We start from the raw sequence: 16,837 nt of genomic DNA, 5'->3' as shown, positions 1-16,837 counted from the left end.
GTGGATGTTAACAGGGGTGACATTTAAAATGACCCATTGAGATGGATCAGTTTTCTGTGAGCTGCTGATTTAGGCTGTCTGCAAACTTATGCATTGTTACACTAAGTTCACCTTTTAAAGGTAATCCTCACTATCACAAGAGTTAGAAACACAGCATGTGGTTTTACTCACTTTCAGGGCATCCCCTTCATTGCCTTCCATTACTTCTAAGATGAGTGCAGCTAGTATATTAAAGCCTTGGCAATATCCAACTGATTTGTTCCATCTAGCATAAGCCAGCAGAACTCGTTTCAACACGACTCGGTCCTGCTCTGCCTCCTGGCCACAGTAAGAACTGCAACCAGTTCGGTGAAGATCCTAAAATAGAAAAGATATTTGAGATGTTCTTCTATTCCATTCCCTTACTTCTTGTCTCCCCCATCCTGCCACACACACACACACACACACACACACACACGTACACATTTATGTTCCCACTGTTTGAAGAGATTAATTTTTATTTTAAAATGTTTAGCTTATTGAAGGAATGACGTAGTTTGAGCAAAGGGCTGGAATCCCGGAAAGCCCTGAGTTCTAGCAGGAACTGAGCCACCAGCTCACTTGACCTCCTTGTTCCCGAACAACAGAGCAGGAAAATTGGGTGTAAAGAAGACCACTCTGTAAACCAGATGGTGCATCTGAAACTGTCCTAGATAAATAAATTATCAAAAGTATGCCGGTATCTGACTGTCCCTGAAATATCAATAAGGTTACAAGCTATCTTTAAAGAGATAAAACATAAATAGCTGCAAAATTATTTTTAAAACATTCTCATTTGTAAAGTGCTGTTTACTTCTGAAAAATTATCAAATCCAGAAAAAAGTGTTAAAAGAAAGTTGTACCCATATCTTAACCAGAAGCCTAAAAGAGGAAATATTACATATCTCCTTTTTTCAAACACTTCTCTGCATAGAGAAAGAATTACAATGTGAATCTTAGTGAATGGAATATCGTGATTTGTTGCCACTATAAAGTATGGAACAAGGTACTAGAGTGGGTGGTTGTAGGCGACTAACATTAAAATTAGCAGCTGCAATTTCAAATTCAGTTCTAGAGCTGAATATAAATTTTATGCTGTTATACATACTATTTTCTAAAGACTCTTTTTAACACTGTGCTTGAGCAAACCATTAGTCCTTTAGACGTTAACAGTGCATTCTTTGTAATTGCACTTTGTGTTAGCAAATGAATAAAGCCAACATCCTTTTTGACATGCAAAGAGAAAATAGGAATCATTTACATCAAATTGCAAAAATATTGCCAGACTCCTTATTTTTTATGCCAGCAAAAAATACATTGTTCTGGAGGTTGTAACTCATTTGTGAGTGAAAGGCACAAACATGTACAGCACTTTTAATTTTTAATAAGGCACTGTACAGGCAATATCTATAATTTAGAGTTACCAAGTCTGGGTAGTGTTTTTCAAACAAATATTCAGAAATGTAAGCATCATCACTTAGGTATACTGGTGCTAAAGCAAAGATGGAATTTAGAAGATATTATTTTCATGTAAAACAGACTAAGCTGCAAGACACTAGAGCTATGTAAACCATAATTTGAACTATGATGTTCTCTTCCCAAAACTGGCTCTTATTTTAAAAAGAAATGACACAACAACTGAAACACATACAGAGTGAAGGATATTTCACTACTGTAGTCTACGTGACAACACGGTCTACTTATTACATCACAGCACGGGTGGATACCAGCAAATAATTTCTTTATGTTATACAAGGTCCACCAAAACCTTAATTAGAAATTTGCTAGACCATTATTAATTCAGCAAGTATGATCCACAAGCGAGCAAACAAACATCATTTTACATATCAGAACATTACATCATCTCTAGGAGGTCTAGAAAGTTTCTTTAGAAACACAACTAAAACAACTCTGGGCTACAAACTTTACATGACCGACAGTACAGTGGACAATTGAGAGAATGTAGACAAATACAATATACTGAAGGAAAAGATGAATTACCCTATAACAGCTGGTTGTCTCTCTGCTAGTAGATGCTAACAAACAAGTATTTTGCAAAAAATCTCTCTCCAATACAGGCTCATATTGTGCCCTCTACATCTGTGCATAGAGGGTCCCCTCCATACGCAGATCTCCCCACACTCCCAAGTGGAAGAGAGGACTCAACTTCCTCCCTGGCACCACTCCCCTCAGGCTTCTTCACAGAGCCAGAGATATGAACTGGGGAAGGACTGGAGACTGGGTGGGCCAGAGGGGCTGTCTCCCAACCAGCTCCACAGACTTTCGGTAAAAATATTATCCAGCCCCAGGATATATTGTCTTTTCCATGTAGCCCTCCCAACTGCTGCCAGGGTAGCACAGGACCAGAGGCAGGAGACCTTTAAGGGACTGAGTTGTAGAGGTCCAGGATTTCTGCATGGACGTGACTAGAGATCTGCAAGGTTTAGGGGCAGGTGATGTGACCATTTCTACAAGATGTCGAAAGAAGCAAATGAGCCTCTCCAAATAGGACTATGTCTGAGGACCTCCACAAAGAGATCCCCACGGAGATTTCCTCCCCCGGCCCAACTCTGAGTGTTGGGAGGGGACAAACTGAGCAGATGGCATCACTGGCAAAGCAAGAGTAAAATGTGCCTTTCATTAACCTCTCTCTCCATTACTTCTCTCTGAATAACAAGAACGCTGGAGGTGGAAATCAGGCAAAAAGAATTTTCTACCAACAGCAACAGCACTGAAACGAATTATTTTCTTGAATTTCAACAATTAATATGCAAGAATAGGCAAGAATGCCCAGAGGAACAGTAACAAGGAGAAGTACATTTTAGGAATGCAGTAGCAGAAAATTAAACAAATTCAACACCTCCCAAAAAACATTTATTTAATTTTCCATGGAGAAATCTTTAAAAAATTATATTTTATGCACACAAACATATCAGCTGAAATGCCAATTACCTTTACAATCTGAATGCCCATGGAGTCATCATCAGGATTACTTCTGTCATTGAAAGTGAAGCGCATAGTTTTATCCCAGTCAATTGCTATACTATGAAGATAGTGATCTGCTAGGGTCAGCCAAACCTAAAGATACATACAACATGACAATAAGATGCATTATTCCATTCCTACTTTAAAATAAGAGCAGTTCATACATACTGGTATGTAATTCTATGAATCTCACCAGTTCTGATTTTCCTTTAGATACAACAAATGCAGAAGGAGGAAAAGAAGGATGTAAATCTTTTCTGTGTCTAAACAATTTCTATATAATAAAAGCAATATCCCTGCTTTCTAAAATGCAAATAGAGGGCCCAGTCTTAAAGGTGTTACTCAGGTAGAACTCCTACCGACTTCCAGGGAAACTTTGTGTCAATAAAAACCAAGGCCCCACTCATTTCCTGCAGATCCTCCATGTGACTGTCTTCTGTGCATGAGAAGAACTGGGGGTGCTAGCTATCTTCACAGCACTATCCCCCACAGACATAGGGGTCAGGAATCCAAATGTAAGGGAGAGTCTGATCTGCAAGACTGGTAAAGGTAGGGTCAGATGTACTGCTCACATCATCCCTTCCACCACATGGTAATCAACAGGGAATCTGTTGAAAAGATAACACAGCCCCAAGCTGCACATTCCACAAACTTTGTGATGGAATGATCTGCTGGAAAACCTGCAAGAGAAACCTTGTACAAGTTCTCTCTCTGCTAGCTCTCTTCGGAGGAGGGAGGGTTCTGTTTTTGTTTTGTTTGTTTTTCAATACAAAGGAGCAGGTGATTTGGCCCGGAGTAGGGACTTCAGGGTTGGATCCAAAGAATTATTTGGTTTATACTAAGCTACTGTGACTGTGGCTTCATGAACTGCTGGCATTCAGATGTATTTTTGAAACATTAGCCTGGTTTCAAGCACAGGGACTACATACATAGCATGCTCTGAGGCGCATCTGTGACTCTAGGCTAGTATACAGCCTATGAAGCTAGGCAGAAAATATTGGATTCTGTAAAGAAATGCTGGACTTTAAACAAAGATACAAGAAACCTTAGAGATAGGGATATCATGGCAAATGTCATTATCTCTAAATGATAACTGGATGAGCCCATCTTTAATGGGAGATTTCTACATCCACACTAGGAAAATAAAATCAGTGCTTAAAATGGTGGCACATATCAGAAGAGCACACAGGTACAATGCAGATTCAGAACCTATTTGCTAAGTAAGTTTTGAACTCCCACTCCAAATAGCCTATTAATAATCGACAAAAAGTCTAACAGATAACAATTTAGTAAAGAGCATTGGTATATAATTTTACCTAATTCAAGGCAGGGTGGTAGGCCACAACATAACAATGGTTAATAATGACAAAGGATTGCTTTGCAGGAGGGTGGAAGAAATGGTGAAAGGGAAGGGGAGTTGATCTACATATTCTAAATGAGAAAAGCCCTTCCCACACTTCCCACAGTAATAAACAGTTAAATAGTCACCTACAGCTTGCAGAATCATAGATTTCCTACATTTCCCCTTTCCCACACAGTACAGGTCTCTTGTGCAGAGGAACGACTTGTGCTGCTGCTGCACCGCCACACAGCATTTGCTGGTAGGGAGAGCAGTAAAATGAAACTCCAGTAATGCTTGCTGGTTTCATACTCCATTTCTGCTGGGTCAAGAGGAAAAGTGTCCTGTACAAAAGGAGCAGCATGGATACTGTCCTCCACCTGTGCTGGAGGAAGTTTAACCTTTGCCCTGCCCCTACCCACCCCTACCAGCTGAGGAGGATCTCTCACTGGGCTGCAGCCATATAGAATGCTTCTTCCTAGTTCAGCAGAAATGTGAAAGGGTGTGGGGGAGGCAATGCCAGTTTCATTCCACTTGCTCCTCTGGCTAGCTAAACAATGAGTGCATGAGCAACAGCACAGATATGGTCTTGATGAGGGGGAGGAAAAAGAGTCTGTACATTGCGTCACTCTTTGCAAAGCTTCACAGAACAAGTGACGGAGCAACAACAGACAGGTTATTAGAGGGGAGCAGGGAGAAAGACTTCATAATAGGGAAGAAAATGGCAGCTGAAAGACTCCAATGTGATGCAAATGGATTACTTATTAAATGAATTAGGGGGGAATGATACCCCTATGATTGTTTATTTTATTCTCTCTTAATCTGAAAGAGGAAATGGTTTGGGTTGGAGGGACAGGGAGTGCGGGACTATAGGCTCAAGTGAGACCTAGGTGAACTATGGTTTTAAACCGAGTTAGGATATTAGCAGGAGCAATAGGCCCAAAGCCTGTGACCAAAAAGAATGAGATCATGAGAAAGAAGAGTTGTTGTGTTAAACCTGTAGTGACCCTGTGAAATACCCGTCTTATCTTACTTAAGGTTTGGGTTGAAATAATAGAAATAAAACACAGTTAACTGGGCATGTGCAGTAAATAACTGTAAACAACAGTAAATAACATGTGCAGTAAATAATTGGCTGTATGAGAAACTACTTCATACGGCCTTAGCTAAGGTGCGATAATTTGCAGTGACATCACTTGTTTGTTAAAGGGTATAAAAAAGTAAACTCTTAAGGGTTCATTGCTAACACCTGCCTGACCATGTTGGGAGTCGACCAATATGGGTCTAAGCATCCTTAGCCCATTTGTAAGGAATCTTGATCATATGCCTATAAATATTTTGTTACTGTTTGGCTGGAGTAAATTGCTATTATTTAGGCTTTGTAGGCATGTTTAGAGTAATTGTTTGCCCTTTGGATTTAATAAAGGAATTTATGGTTAAATTAGTGTCATGGTAATACCCTGCATAAATAATAATAATTCCAACAGGGAGTAAGAAAGGAAAAGGAGAAAGATCCCAACACACAACGTTATATTAAACCATGTATATATATTACGTATATCTTAATCCTTCTGTAGGGTTGCTTGGATGAAACTGAGGCCAGAATATGTCCCACATTTAGTCCGTACAAAAGTCTGTTGCACAAGGTTTTAAATGTTGGGGATATGGCTTCAAATCTTATTTAAGGAAGCATTAAGGTGGATTTAGTGATCTCAATGTAACTCCCAGTGAGTACATTTCTACAGCACTAACCCAGTGCTGTTTCACATTAATAGCAGTCTCTAATGCACATCATTCCTTACCCTCAGCTCCCCTATTATTCCAGCACTCTGCCTTTCCCTGACCAAATGTTTATGTGGGAATTCTTGTCAGCACTATGCCTTGGTGACAGCAGTTATCAACTTCAACTTCATAAATGTAAAGGCTTGTCTTCCCTGGAGGTTTGCCCTGATTTCGGGCATTAATGTTCAGCTATTGGGAAAGATTCATCAGCGCAAACTCTTGGTGTAGACGGAGTAAAGTGGTAAAAGCCAAAATCTGCGCTAGTACAGCTTACCTGAATTTCAAGAATGAGCAACACCACTAGTGTAAACAGCAGCTTTGCCTGTCTGTGCAACAGTGCAGCTCCACAAGCGGCTGGTCCTTGATATTTTTGAACCAGCAAAAATCCCCAGTGCATACAAAGCTTAAGACTCTCAAATTCATACCATCTCTAAACCACATGTGACTGCAATTATCTTGTGAAGTGTACAGATCTACCTACCTTCCTCCTCCACTCCTTTGGTATTCCTGTTGGCAGTCTGGCCACTGCTTTGAGAGCATCATACCACTAAAAGCAAAAACATCCAGCACAGAAAACATATGGAATTAGTTTAATTCAGAAATATGTGAATATGTGCAATACTGCAGGTAAGAAACATTCATTTTATTTCCCATGTTTAAGAAATTACATGCTTAGCTATAAAATGGACCAGTGCCTAGAGTTAATAAATAAACCCTAATTAAAAGCAAAATATATCTTATAAGACTAATAATTTATGTATATAACAAAAAATATAAGACTGTGACATTATGAGAATTCTGAGATGTCAGGGGAAACAAAGAAATTGCATTACAATTTCCAAAATGTTAGTTGGAACAAATCTTTATGTAGTGGCAACTAATATACCCACATTAAGATGAAATGTGCATTGCTTTGTTATGTAAGTAACACAAGTACAGTGAAAAGGAAATTTCAGTCTTTTAAAAACAAGTGAAAATAAATGAAGTTACCTGCTGAAAACCATTTTGACCTAAAGATGGTTCGAGAGTAAACTTCAACTTTGTATCAACCCCTAGAGACAATAGTAAAACAAAAGGGAAAAAAGACAAACCACAATCATGATCACTATTTAGAAAAGGAAAAAAATTAAATTAAGTCAAAAGAAAATACAGAACTCTAAATTGAACTACTGTATGTAATTCTGAATGACTGCATTCTATTCCTTTTTTCCATCAATTCCTGTTTTCAAAGTAAACTGAAGGTATACGTTAAAAAGTATACATATAACATTTTAAAATGGAATAATCCCCTGTTCAGTATATTACTGTGGTTCAGCATAACATATTTTGCTAAAATCACTGCATACTGAGGGATCCCCTACATGGCCATTGTACACTGTGTGCATATTATGAGAAAGTTAGAGCTCTTTACCTTCCCTCTCTTCTCCAGTGGACTTTTCCATTACCATAGGTTTTATAATAAATAACCTGTTGTAATGGAATGTTATATAAGTAAAATAAAAACTTGTTGCAATGGAAAAGTCCACCAGAGAAGACAGGGAAGGTAAAGAGCTCTGACTTTTTCATAATGTGTGCACAGTGTACAATGTCCATGTAAGGATTCCTCGGTATGCAGTGAGCTGCATGACCCTTAAAGTATCTTATGCTAAACCACAGTAATATACTGAACAGGGGATCATTCCATTTTTAAAGCATGAAATCTATTTATAAAAATATAAAATACCCTTTCTTTCCATGTGCTTCAATTTATGGATATTAAAACACTGGATGCTCATTTTTATTTTGTTACATTAATAAAATCAGTATATTGCTCAGTATGTAATATTTAATATCGTATCATTTATCCATATTCTGTTTAACTTTGGCTAGTACTCCCATTTAAACTTAAGAGTTTCTTCTGGCTATTAATGTTAATTAATCTTTTTAATATAGATAACACATTTTTCAAATGCAAACTCAGGTGTGAAACTAGGATCTCAGGCTTGGCCTGTAATAGATTCTGATTATGGCATCTGGACACACCATAATATATATAAAAATACATATAATCTGATTTATTTCATGCATGTTAGATTAAATTAGTCCTCAATCATTCAGAATGTCGCTGTCCAAAACCAAGGTGCTGAACAGTCCAATATTTCATTCTTCACATTCTCTTGCACTAACTGTTATCAGAGGAATGCATACAAAAGAATAAAGCCCTTCTTAAAGACATTTTTCCAGTAACATTTGATTAATGGCACCATGTGTGCTTTGTATTTAAAATGTTTCCATATGAAGGTGGTCTTTCCTAAGATACAGATTCATGGATCAACACTTTGTATATAATTTTTTATATCAACGTAAAGAGCTCAGTGCTGCAAGCTGCCAAATGCCTTAAATGTAAGGTAATTCATCAGAAACACGCCACATTTTACTGGATTAGGCCTTGTGTGTTTGGAAAAAAATGTAGTGCCATTTGCTAATGCTTGGTAGTTAAGCTTTGACAGTATTTCCATATGAAACTGATTATGAGGTGTTTAGAACATGACTTGGGGGGAGAAGGTGGTATACAAAGGTTTAGACTGAAAGCAAAGTTTAAAAAAAAAATAGCAAACAAATCTCTACCCTAGATTTGGCCATTTTAAAATTGTATCAGGGAATTTACCATTTGGATGCTTTTATCTGCACTGTTCAGCTAACAACAGCCTTACTGGGTTGGGGATATTAAAGCATTTGTCTATATTAATATTTTCGATACCTTAAAAAAAAAGGAGATGTTTTTTGAACATTTTGGCGCTTATACTTGGCAATAATTACTTATTAGGATTCACCTCCCACCCCCCGGCACGCAAAAGGAGCCAGATCACATTTGCTGCAAACATGTGTCAGTACAACAAAACCATGTCTCATCCCTAAACTGTCTATTACTGAGTACAGGAAACAATAAGGAAACAATTCAGCAATTTATGTAAATTCAGGCGAATAGCTAGCTGCACTTTTGTTGAAGTGTAACTCCAGATGACACCTTAAGGTAACATGTTCTGGTATCAGCAAAAGGTAGATGGAAGCAATAGCCCTCCAGAATAGTCATGCACTTCCCCTCAACTTAGTACTCAAATACAGAGAGCATTCCAGCTTTCCAGAGCTTAAAGACCCACCTAATACCAAGGCCTCTGTATTCCTGCAATTTACACAAGGAAAACACCACTAGCAAAGCCAGCCGGGAGTAGTGACGGCTGTGTCTGGACAAATATAATCTTGAAAACAGGCAGAATGTTATCCACCTGGTGTCTGAACCTCAAGATCAAAGACCCCAGACATGGCAGCAGATACAGTGGAGACTTGTTCCGAATAAATGAGATCTAAGGACTCCCAGATCTCAACTCACAAATGTCTTCCAGATGATGGCATTGAATTAATAAAGGTGTGATATCACTAGGCAGAAAAGAGAGAGAGCTGTCTGCAGATTGCCCAGGGAGATACGCTGACATGGCCACCCTGAGTTAGACCAATTGACGGGGCATCTCTCTAAGATTAATTAATAACTCCTTACCATATTGTTTTGCCTTATATAAAAGAGCTACCAATCAAAATGTGAAGGCATAGAGGAGGCGTCATCTCCAAGGTGAGTGCCAGAATGAGGCCTACCAGGAACCCTAGCAATCCGCTCACTAATCCACAGCACACCAAAAATTGCTGTAGAGAAGCCATTTGACATAGGAGAATCTCCTCTTCTCCCCTTCCCCCCCGGCCCAAGTTAGTCAACCAGAGGAAAGCTGCCGCCACATGTCCTAACAGTGGAATATTACTGGAACGATATCCATCCTTTCAGGAGTCCCAAAACCTAGTACAGCCCTCCATTTTCTGTCTCATGAGCATCTGACACACATCAGGGTCATTAGCTACTTGAGCACAGAAAGATATGGTAGCCAAGTAAGAAGTCTTGGTGGAATAATCAAAACCCCATTCCTCAATTTCAGCAATGAACTACTTCACGGGGACAGGCATATTGCACCAAAAGTTTGGGAACTCTTCAGTAGCTCCAAAGGAAGGATGCACAGGAAGGTTGTATGTTATGACCCCCATGTTCTTGGTGGCATGGATTAGTCAACTAGCCCTAACCCACCCAAACATTTCCAATCCAATCACCACAGGCTCTGACTGTACCTTCAGAGCAGCTGCTGAAACCTCTTCTATTGACAGTGACTGAAAGCGAGCAATGCTACTATCAACGCCTAGGCTGTACCTAACCAGAAACTGATGTGGTGTCCTAAACAAAGGAGGAAAAGCCCTACAGCAGCTGGGCTCTCAAAATTTAGTGATGCAAACTTCAGTCTAATTGTTGGTTCAAAAACAAAAAAAGCCATGCAGTTTTGTCCCACAACTGTTTTATAACTTATATTCACCCATGTAAGGGATAGCGAAAGCAGTGTCTAGAGCAATCCTCCGTGCAATCCACTACCCTAGCAACCACCGGGCACACCAGGACATAATGAAGTATGCAATGAAACTGGCCCCCAGAGGCTTCCCAACACATATGGATATCAGCAGATACATACAAAGCCAGAATGAGACCCCTTAAGTTTATTCAACAATGGAGGCACAAAATGTTCAAATCCTCCCTGATCTCCAGGATGATGATGTGGTAGCAGGTAACCACAGCTATGGCATCACTGTGGTTCCTGCTAGCAGCTCACTTTGGGACTACAGAAACCCCACACCACCACTTAATCCACTGCTGGATGTGAGGCGGTGATGTGCTTCTGGTATCAGCTCCTCTACCCTTTTCCTGGGGATGAAGGATGGGTGTCACAGCTGCAGGCAGGAATCTCTGTGCAATTTATCTATAAAGCTTGACAGAATAATGGCAGTCTCTCCAATATTAGGAGGCTACTGCATGAGCTGGTGTCAGCTGGGGGAAGGACCCACAGAGCAGTTGGGACCCTGGGGCATATTAAAAAAAAAATGCAATGAAGTCTGTGTTAAAGAACCCTATTTTTGGTAACCAGCAGCCCTAAGAAACAGGTTATCCACAAGAACTTTATAATGTAAATATATTAAGCAACCACTTCTCCAACATAACCAGAGACCACCCAGAATTGCTCTCAAATACAAAAGAAATCTTGCTTAAGTTATCAGCTTACTCACTTTGCACTTGAGTGCTCATAAGGCACATTGTATACACACAATGGGAAACTGCACTTTGCATAGTGCTGTGTATTGCTTTAAATTTTAATACTCATTCATGAGACATTAAAAATAATTATGTAACAGTTTTACTTCCTTTATGTTCATGATAACCCACAGACAAATTAATGTCTCAGCTACAAATGGTTGTTTATACATTAAACATCTATTATTAAGTATATGTATTTCTAGTATTTTATAAAAATAAAATGATTTAAATATTTATATTTTTAGTGTTTTATAAATTTTGGAATCAAATAACAGTCCACTTGGCTTTCTAGTAAGCTGCAGATCCACCTTTGTTAAAGGCCACCTTCTTAAGAGACCTCATTTTGCTGGTCCCCTGAGCAGCCACTTAATAAAGGTTTCACTCCATTTGAAACTGAAGTAGTTTCTAAGAAAAAAAATAGATGCAAAATTGATGACTGACCCTTTAAGAAAACAGTCTTCTTTGTGTATTTAGACAATATACTTCTTCAAAAGAGCGGATAGGCCAAGGGAATTTCCCCAGGTCAAGTGCTCCCAGTAATGGTGGGGAAATGTGGAGAGTAGGGCTCTGAGAGCATGGCTGAGTGGTACAGAAAGTGGAAGGGAGGGAGAAGAGATTGCTCAACTGCAGGGAGCTCTGCCATACAGATGAGGATGAGTGATGCAAAAAGACCCACCCAGCTACAGTGTGGCTGAACTGCTTTCACAACGAGGGATAGGGGGTAGCAAAGCAGTGCAACGCAAAGAAGAAAGAAAAGGCTAGGGGGAGGGAGAGCAGGCACAAGCCAGATGGGAGAAGAGCAAGGGCAGGCCAGCTGGGCCAAGAACCATTCCCAGAGAAGGTCGGGAAATGAGCAAGCAGAACTGCGGGTGGGACAGGCCTCCCGATAGACTGCACATCATTGCTGGTGGGGCTGCTTCCACCCATCCACTCCCAAGAGAGGAGTGGCAATCTTCCCTTCTGGGAGGGCTCATTGGCCAGTGGGTCCTGCCATTGCTCCCAGGCGGTGAGGCCAGTCCTCAGGTACCACCGGAGCTGCCATGGCCCCGCGCCTCCAAAGGCACCTCCCAGAGCCACGTTCAGACGTAGTGTTTCTCCCTGTCCTACTGGGTTGCCCGACAGGGCCTGTCACGCAGGGATGGCAAAGTGCCCTCAGCCATTCCTCACAGAGAGGAGGACTCTCATTCAGCGGCAAAGCGCTGGCAGTGCGGGCAGGACCCGGCCTGGCCTCACGCCCGCCTCGCCCAGCAGCCTCGGCAGGACACGGCGATTCGCTGGCGTGTAACAGGCCGCCCGCACCGAGCCCGCAGCAGGGCAGGAGCTGCGTGTCCGCTGCCCAGAGAGAGCCCGCGCCTGGGGGCTTTACACTGAGGGCGGGGAAGGGACAGTCCCCTCTCGGCAGCCCGACGCAAGCGGCACGAGCAGGGTTTTAATGCAGATGCCGAGCGCAATCGCTGCATCACGGCAAGGGGCCGCCGCCTCTCCCGGCACAGCCCTGCAGCTCGGCGCTGGAGAGGCTGCGGCTGACAGGGAGCGGCCATTTGCCTTGGGCACGTCCTTGGCAGACACGCCCGAGGGACCTCCGGTCCCACATCCCCCCCAGCCCCGCGAGCGGCGCCTACCCAGGGATTTCATCTCCGTCCTGCTCCCCGCCCGGGAGAAGCGCGTGTCCGTGACGGGCAGCGGCCGCCCGCGCTCCTCTCGCCGCCCCACACCGCTCCCCGGCCGGGTAAGCCTGGCTAAGAGCATTAGGGAAGCAGCCGCGGCACAGAAACGCCACTTTTAAACCCAAGCCCAGGCCAGCAGAGGGGCCCGGGGAGCAAAGCCCGCCGGGGTCCTTCGCCCGCCCCTGGCCCACGCCCACGCTACCTGGCTCCAAGGTGCAGAGCAGGCGAGGAGCCGTCCTGGAAATACAGCTCCTCTTCTTTAACACATTGCTCAGGATGGTGCCCACGCCGCCACCTGTGTTTTGCCTCTTTAAACATCTTCCCCCACGTCTCAGGGAGCCCGTCAGCTTGTCCTGTCTCATGGGTGCCCACGGGGCTGAGACAAACCATCCACGCTGTGCCAGCAGCGGCCTCTCCCCGGCAGGTGCAGCCCAGCTCCCCCCGTGACGCAAATTCAGCTGGAGTTCTGCTTTATTTACAGCTTTGCAAGGCTTTCCTCGGAGGCCGAAATCTCTCCCACACAAGGCCTTAGGGCAGCAGGCGGGCGGGTCTGCGAGGCACTACACCGAGACAGGGTGCAAGGCGTTGGAGTATGTTGCAGAAGCTCTCATTGCTGGAGGACATCTGCAGTGCAGAGACAGCAAAGTCGAGGTGCCGAAGAGAAGGGGGGAAGCGGAGCCCGCCCCCAACCCCTCCCAGCATCACTGACTGAAAACCCAGCCGAGTTCCCTCCGCCTCCTCCAGCACCACCTGGGAGCAAGCAGACAGCAATCTAAAGGAAGCAGGAGCTTGGTTTAAAAATAAAATGAATCTCAAGAGTAACTGGATTGCAGCATCTATCAAAGAGCTTGTCACCGCAACACAGGAAGGGTTGGGAAGAGCAGCACCACTAACCACTTGGGTACATTCTGTGTGCTATGCATGCAGCACTTTAATAGTGCAGGAAAGCAGCTGCTACTGTCTCTGCTTTGTAAACAGATAAGCCAGCACAAGCCATAATGACATGTCTAAGAACCTATATGCCTATTATTTTTCAACAATGGTCACGACTGATATTTCTGCAAAGGATTAATAGCAGTTACACCCTTACAAGCCTAGATTAGAATGTGTTTTAAAATCACTCTCAGCATTAAATTCCAACCTAAATGCATAGAAACACATATGGTATGTACTGTATCATCACCCACTGATGACAGCCCTCCTGAGAAAGAGGCCCATATGTGCTGCAATACCCTGAAGCAATGAGAGGAAGAAGGATGCTACAGCTTACTCCTTTCAGTACTGCAGTCCAACCCTGGAGGTAGGGAACGTGCCCAGAAAGTCAGCTTGAAAAGGTTCAGCTCCATTTCTTTGGCTTTCTATGTTTAACACAGATATTTTGTTTCAGGGAAAAGATCATTTTTATAATAGCAACCTCCATGTATCTGAATTGGAACAAAGTTTACTACTACAGTGATACATCATATGCTAAATTCAAAAACTGTACTCCACCCTGTAAGAGTTGTTAAAATTTAAATTTGAAAATTTAGCTATTTCCAACAACATTTTAAGAGGGCTTGTTACACACATAAGGAGTAACTACAGAATTTCACTTCAAACCAGATTTTGATATAATGTATAGGGAAAAAGCACTTCAAACAAGGGTAGTTTTTACAATTCTTGCTGTTCTATTATTCAGTGAAAGGTTAACGGATTTATGTCAGTTTAATTGAGTCAATCTCAAAAATTGAGTTACAAGTCGTTCCAGATACTAACACCTGCTTCTGATTGCACCTGCCAATTTTTGTTGTTGAAAAACTTAAGTTTGCTATTTTTTAAAAATACATTTTTATCTCCCTTGTTTCTTTGTGAAAGACATACAAACAACAGGCAAACTGACGACAGTTAAACACACAAGGTGGGTGAGGTAATATCTTGTAGTGGACCAACTTCTGTTGGTGAGAGAGGATAAGCTTTTGAGCATACATAGAGGTCTTCTTCAGTTCTTCCCAGACCTGAAGAAGAGCTCTGTGTAAGCTCAAAATCTAGTCTCCCTCACCAACAGAAGTTAATCCAATAAAAGATATTACCTCACCCACTTTGTTTCTCTAATATCTACTCCTGGGCGAATTCTGTGCCCAAAACATAAAAATTCTGCAGATATTCTACATTATTATAAAATTCTGCATATTTTATTTGTCAAAATAACACAAAATCCCTCTGGTTTCAATTATTTCGGTAATTTAGTTAAATTGCAATACAATGGATGGAGAATGGGAGTGGGGAGCATTGGAGGAAATTCCCAACCCCCCTTGCCTAACAGTAATATAACTAGGTTTGACATCTATTTCTAGTTATTAGTCAACAAATATATGCAGCCATATGCTCTGTGTTACATTATAGGGAAGGCTGCGAGTTTGCCAATGGGAGCTGCGAAGCCAGCGCACAGAGCTGCCTGGCCACGCCTCTGCCTAGCAGCTGAGTGAGGGGGATGTCGCGGCTTCTGGGGAGTCCCCCAGTAAGCGCCACCTAGAGCCGCCTCCCCCTGTCCCGTGCCCCAAGCCCTTGCCCCTTCCCACAACCAAACTCTGCTGCTGCTGCTGCTGCTGCGGGGGGGGGGGGGGAGGGGGGCGGGGGGGGGGGGGGCCCCCCCCCCCCCCCCCCCCCCCCCCCCCCCAGCCTGCCCGCAGCACCAGCGGGGGTCCCGGGCCGCACGACGATGCCCCCCCCCCGCAGCATCCAGATCACTCCCCGTCAGCACCCGCTCGCCCCCAGGTAGCCCCCCTCCACGTTTTAATCACGGGTATTTTTAGTAAAAGTCATAGACAGGTCACAGGCTGTGAATTTTTGTTTACTGCCCGGGACCTGTCCGTTACTTTTACTAAAAATACCCATGACTAAAACAGCCTTAATTATAGACAACTGAAGAGCAAGTGGGGGCTGGAGAATCAAACTCACAATTTATATTGGCTACTGACCATCTCCAGAAAAGTCAGTAGCAAACAGTTCATGGAGCACATTCTGATAGGAAATTATTTCAGTCCAAAAATTTAGAGCAGTTCTAATCACTAAAGCACCATAAGAATTTATAAGGCCATACTGTCCTTTACACCACTCTGGCAATGTAAAGGAGCCTTAAAACTTTTACACCTGTTTTATACTCCTGAGGGAATTCACACAAAAAATGGGAACAATTCACTAAGCAGGCAGGCTGCTACATTCTGCTCTTCCTGAGGGGACAGTGCCTGTCCCACACCTACCTCCTCAAACACCCTGAAGCCCTGCTCCTCCATGCCAAGCATGCTGCAACAGCGAATGAGAGGGACAGAGTTTCTCTCTCTCACCCACACCCAAGACTACACATTCCCCCCACCTTGGGCGATGATTTACGTCTCTACTGACTGCTCTGGGTGCCCGAACCAACCTGCCTATGCTGCCAGGGAGAGGCGCATGACCGCTCTTGCAGCTTCCCTTTAATTCCCCATCAGAAGTCATTTTTCTGCAGGGAAGCAAAGAAATCTGAGGGGGACATGAATTCTGCGCATGCGCAGTGACGCAGAATTCCCTCAGGTGTAAATATCCCAGGACCAACACAGCTACAACACCACTGCATACCACAATGTAGTTACAAAGTGAAGCCAATTATACATAAAATGCTGTCAAAGCAAAAAAAATAAAAACGGATATTTTTCTAAATTTTCAGTCTAGTCATTCTAGGTGTTACTATTAAAATTTCAGAGAAGTGATTTTTCATCATGTTCCTTTAGATTGTTTGGTTTTGTATTTAAAAGAATGCTACATCTGTGCTACAAGCTTATACATTAAGCAGGTAATTAAATCTATACATTGGCAGTTCTTTTTAAAAGGTGACCCTTGCCTACCGATATAATGGATGACTCAGAGTTGCTT

At 42.6% G+C, this 16,837-nt stretch overlaps 1 protein-coding gene across 5 annotated transcripts in view; it reads right to left on the bottom strand.

Annotated features, from left to right (window-relative positions):
- Positions 1-16,837, bottom strand: part of TBC1D30 (TBC1 domain family member 30) — an 89,884-nt gene that overhangs the window by 29,763 nt on the left and 43,284 nt on the right. For 3 of the 5 annotated variants that reach the window (XM_026648780.2, XM_026648782.2, XM_026648781.2), the window contains exons 3-6: positions 7,115-7,176; positions 6,606-6,671; positions 2,971-3,096; positions 172-357 (exon numbers count right to left, since the gene is read on the bottom strand). In XM_026648780.2, coding sequence (XP_026504565.1) covers positions 172-357; positions 2,971-3,096; positions 6,606-6,671; positions 7,115-7,176 — 440 coding nt within the window. Of the gene's footprint in view, positions 1-171; positions 358-2,970; positions 3,097-6,605; positions 6,672-7,114; positions 7,177-13,151; positions 13,313-16,837 lie in introns of those variants that run through there. The other 2 variants (XM_026648783.2, XM_026648784.2) reach the window with 1 other exon arrangement.

Source organism: Terrapene carolina, unplaced genomic scaffold, assembly GCF_002925995.2.
Source record: "Terrapene carolina triunguis isolate 2854851 unplaced genomic scaffold, T_m_triunguis-2.0 Scaffold68, whole genome shotgun sequence".
In the NCBI taxonomy this organism is placed as follows: Eukaryota; Metazoa; Chordata; order Testudines; family Emydidae; genus Terrapene; species Terrapene triunguis.
Note: the sequence above shows the minus strand (reverse complement) of the source record. Positions and strands in the feature narration are given on the sequence as shown.